Below are 5,209 nucleotides of genomic sequence, written 5' to 3' on the forward strand. Positions count from 1 at the left end.
TTGAGAGGCCATTGTTGGTTGTGAAGGAGCGGAAACAGGAAGGCTGAATCAGAGAAGGGAAAAAAAATACTCGTGGGAGTTGTCAGGCTCTGATACCATATGAAGTAACAGGTTTAGAGTGGTTGAAAAGGCTTAACTTTCTCATTAATCACAAAAGTATTTAAAGATGATTACAAGCACTAACCAAGGAGAGAAATATGCTACAGTTACAATAATAACTTGACTACCTAAAATACACACACTAATCAAGGAGAGAAATATGCTACAGTTGTAACAATAACTTGACTACCTAAAATACGCAATATTTGAATTTTGAAATATATATACATGGAACTAAATTAATATTATTTATGTATTGTTAATAATATATTCCTTTTCTAATCTGTATATCTCTATATAGAGATATACAGTTTACTAATAGCTTGTTTTCTTCCAGGCCCACTTAAGTTCGACTTGGATAATCCCCAAGACAATATGACGTTGATATTGAATCCAAACTCATGGTTGCAGGTTAACACATTCACCCTTGCTATTTTCCATTGTTTCATGTATTTTGGTAAATTAATGGTTGACTGAATCTTGTAGATGGCTAGTATCATCTTCTTGGATATACCTGCTGGCTCTGGATATTCATACGCTGATACACAAGAAGGGTGGATTAGCAGTGATACAGTTCTAGCTGCCCAAGCTAATGATTTTTTAAAAAAGGTTGCTAAAATCTTACCACTGTTAGCGTTTACCCGGTAAATTGTTGTATACGATACTGTTTTGGTGGACTAAAATCTTACCCAGTAAGTACATGGTAGTGTCGCTGCCTTAATTTGTACAACACTTTTCAATCAAAAGTGTCGTATAGATAGAATAGTAAGGCGATCACTTCTTATACTCTATTGGGTTGTTCAATCTGGTTAATAGAATTTGTTTCACTCTTCCAAATACTGAATGCAATATTACTGTATAGGACACTAGTTTTTATAAGATATTTTTTCAAAATAGTGTCCTATAAAATAGCTATTTGGACTCTTTATCTTTTGGTTCTATAAATTGAGTCGTATGAAGTAGTCTAATAAGACGTTTTGAAATTGATGGCGTCTTATAAACACAATTTTCTTGTAGTGTATTTCTAGGAAGTATAAACCATTTCTAGTTTCATTTGCAACCTGTCAAAATGGTGCATCAAGTGGTTTTTCACCTTTTCTACAACTTTTCTATCTAATTAGCGACTTATGGTTTTTAGCCGAACATTTACGAGTTATCTTTAATGAACAGTTTCTTATCGACCATCCAAAGTTTTTGAAGAACCCGCTCTATGTAGCTGGGATTTCTTATATTGGCATTGCCATTCCCAAAATCACTTTAGAAATATACGAAGGTAATTACATCCGTTGATTTTTCCAATATTTCATTCGATGGTATTGCATAGTTGTGATATGTGTACGTTCTTACGTTTATAGGCAATGAGCGTGGGGATCATCCACCGATGAATATTCAAGTAAATGATCAAACCCTAAAAATATCTGTTCTTAAATTTCATTTTCTGCAAGATTTTAAGTACAGAAATATATGATTATTTTTGTGTTGTTAAACTGTAACGTAGGGGTACATTCTTATGAGTCCTCTCACCAACAAGTTCAACGACTTCAATTCAAGGCTCGAATACGCTCATCGTATGGCACTGATATCAGACGACATTTATAAGGTAATTTAGGTAATATGTTAAGAATCTAAAGTTAAATCTATGAGTCTTTATGTATAGTAATTTGATTTTGCAGTCAGCTATAGAAAATTGTCATGGTAATTATGTAAACGTTGATACGCTCAACACATTATGCGCAAATAGTCTTCAACGATATGAACAGGTGAGAATTATGAACTGATTCATCAAGACTTATGAACTTTGTGAGCATGATATAATGTCATTTAAATTTCAACTTGCAGTGTACATGTCGTATTACACTCGATTACATTTTGGAACCGTTTTGCGATGAAAACGATCCATTATCAGATTGTCAAGTAATCTCTATCTCTTCTCACTATGGAAGACATCCCAAGAAAGTTCTTAGATCTGTTCTTAGATTTGGCTCTTGGATGGGTTAAAAACTAATGAATTCTAGCCTTTTGTTATGATCCCTTTAGGATGCTTTTACCAAGGTTGTAGAGATTTGGGCGAACACCGAAGTTGTACAACAAGCTCTCAACGTTCGTCAAGTATGTGACCAACTATATTTTCTTGAAAATGCATTTGATCTCCGATCTTCGCACGACCTCATTCCATACTTTTCGTTTAGGGAAAAATTGGAAAATGGGAGTTGCTCAACGATACCCTTCATTATAAGCAAGGAAAGAACGACACGGAGTGTTATGCTTATGATATCTTCAGTAGTTTTCCCTATCATAAGAAACTTTCTAGTAAAAATTGTCGAGCATTGATCTTGAGGTAAGTAATAACGCGTTTCCGGCTTCCTAACACTGATTGGATTTTATGTAACTGCAAATTCCATTATGTATATGCATAAAATGTTTTACTGATTAACAGTGGCGACCATGATATGACATTTCCATATGTTGGCATTGAGCAATGGATAACTTCTCTCGATATCGAAATTGAAATCCCATGGCACCCGTTCTATGTTGATGGTCAAGTCGGAGGGTGAGATTTGGCTCCATTCACTTCAATTATATTTTGTTTGTGGGTCTTCTACTCATTCATATTTTAGTACAATGAAAGTTGATTTCACAACATAGAGAAAATGGGAGTTATAGTTCATCATGTATCAACAGTCTAGAGGTGGATGGACCAGACTGGACCGGATAAAGACACAGACTGTTCGTGACATGATCTGGTTGGACCGATAATCTGTAATTGGTCCAAACGTTTTGTAGTTAGGCTGCAGGTCTTGCTTAGATCTCGACGGGTCCAGACACTGCGTTGACTAGATAGAGTTTTTCTCGAACCAGTCCATATGCAACTCATCATCAACAACTCTTTGTGTTTAAGTTCACTTTCAATCAATTTTCTGTTTAGTAATTAGATGACTTTCCATATGCAGATACCAGATGAAATATGCACAAAATGATTATTCATTGACATTTACTACAGTTAAGGTAAAATATGACTTATTGATCTTTTTCATTATTGAAATGAATTTTACAATCATATATGGATCCTAAATAATTCTACATCTTTTGATGCAAATAGTTTTGATATATTTTCAGGGCGCTGGACATTTGGTGCCATATTACAAGCCTAAAGAAACTATTGTGGCTACAAAGACGTGGTTATCGTCACCAACTTATTCGAGCGATTCTTAAATAAGCGGAGATGGACCATTATGTGAACATGCATCATGGAATATATAATCGAACAAAAGAGCGTATATATAATTTCGATTAATCATTCAGGTGTTACTTCGTGACTAGCTGATACGAAACTCCTACTATGCTGTCTAAACTTCAACTCAATAATTAAAGAAACTCTATAAGGGTCTCAAAGTTACCCCTTTGTTGCTTTTCCATGCAGTTATATATATATATAATCTAGTGAAGTTCATCAATGACTTAGCAAGTTCAGAGAAAAATACCTATGTGATGGATTCACAATGTCTTTCCTATGTTCATAATAAAAGTGCTGGGTATTTAAACTTGGAATCATGTTAAACTCCGGAGTTGATCTTTCCCCCTAACCACGGAGTTTTCCGTTTTAAATCATGTACTAGTCGACTTGCCGATGATAAATCATGTTTCAGTTTGATGAGTGTCAATGGTTTAGTTGCTGGATTAAGAAGCTGAATGACTTGTTCCTCTATGTGTTTTCTTGCTAGGCCATATTAATTTTAGGTGATTACAATTTTCTAATGCTTCAAAGTTGAATGAACTTTAGCTTTTTTTTAAAAAAAATCTAGAAAACGTTGTCGTTTAAGGTTACTAATTACGATACCTTTAATACGGTCTAGATTATAGAATATCGTCATGTTTCACATCCATAAACTAAAACTAGCTTACTTTCAGCTTATTAGGAAAGAAAACTGAATTGGGTAAGCTAGTTGATATTCATGAGTTTTTTGTCGATTTCTTCCGATTACACCCTAATTATTTATGTATATCTATGTCTAGAAATGATGGTGTAGCATAGATATCTCTTCTGATTACTGTGACTCACTTCAAAATTTATGTTCATTTGATTAATATCCTGGTATTAGATCAGAGATGTTCATAGGCTTTTGGACTTGGTGCCGAGTAACGTAGGAATCTGAAAGGTTGTTTGTTTGATAGTCTCTAAAGCTTTCAGATTATAGAAGTCATATATAGCGAAGAAGATTCTTTTACCAAAAACAAAACAACAAAAAGGGGACGTATGGTTCGTGCAAGTACACAGTCCAAATAAAATAATTCATCCATTATAGCCTTGGGTAACACGAATTTCGTATTGGGATAATCTAAGAGAAACTTTATAGATCTCAAAGGTTGTGAGATCGAGTTCTTATATATACCCAGATTCTCGTTTACATATTCATATGAGAGATCGATGGATGGTTACAGGTGGTTAAACGGTTAAGATATATAACTATATAGCATTTATTGTTGGAAATTTTAGGGGGTTGGAAGTTTCATCTATCTTACATGATTTAATTTCAAGAGTTATAACTGTTAACGGCAGATAAGATCGGGTAGTAGTTAGATTAGAATAAGAGATAACACCTGAAAAAATCTCATTCCAAGTACTTGAACTTTGACTCCAATTAGCAAACTTTGATTCCAAATACTCAAACTCTGACTCTAAATACTCAAACTCTGACTCTAAATACTCAAACTCTGATTCCAAATACTCGAACTCTGACTTCAAATACTAGAATTCTGATTGCACTTTACAAGATTTGGTCAAATTTGTCGGACGAGGTTCCATTATTCCTTATTGTAATAACTCTAATCCAAACTTAGTTTTGTCAGCGATACATCAGAAGTCTGATTACACTACCTCAAACTTACTTTTAGTGAAACTTCACTAAGGTCAAAAGTAATTTCACAGGTATTTTTATCCTTCTGAAATTAGTCCACTGCCAAGGGGCTCCGGTTATGGAACCCTGCTAGGGGCGCTTGGTCGGGTGTATTTCACACCTTTAGACTAATGAAATTGGGCCAAAAAGCAATTATACAATACGGCCCAACGTCGTCTTTCCAAGTAATAAAGTGGTACAAGTACCGGATTATC

General features: G+C 34.5%; 1 protein-coding gene across 1 annotated transcript; it reads left to right on the forward strand.

Annotated features, from left to right (window-relative positions):
* The first annotated feature begins 441 nt into the window (after window positions 1–441).
* LOC112505387 (serine carboxypeptidase-like 17) lies at window positions 442–3,509 on the forward strand. The gene is made up of 12 exons (XM_025109302.1): window positions 442–510; window positions 586–708; window positions 1,270–1,372; window positions 1,455–1,492; window positions 1,598–1,699; window positions 1,773–1,859; window positions 1,939–2,013; window positions 2,137–2,208; window positions 2,289–2,437; window positions 2,537–2,650; window positions 3,051–3,105; window positions 3,217–3,509. Exons 1-12 carry the CDS (start codon window positions 475–477, stop codon window positions 3,310–3,312), a joined length of 1,050 nt encoding a protein of 349 aa, XP_024965070.1. The 5' UTR covers window positions 442–474; the 3' UTR covers window positions 3,313–3,509.
* Window positions 3,510–5,209: the final 1,700 nt, after the last annotated feature.

Source organism: Cynara cardunculus, unplaced genomic scaffold (assembly GCF_001531365.2).
Source record: "Cynara cardunculus var. scolymus isolate 2C unplaced genomic scaffold, CcrdV1 Un_Scaffold_10407, whole genome shotgun sequence".
Lineage (NCBI taxonomy): Eukaryota > Viridiplantae > Streptophyta > Magnoliopsida > Asterales > Asteraceae > Cynara > Cynara cardunculus.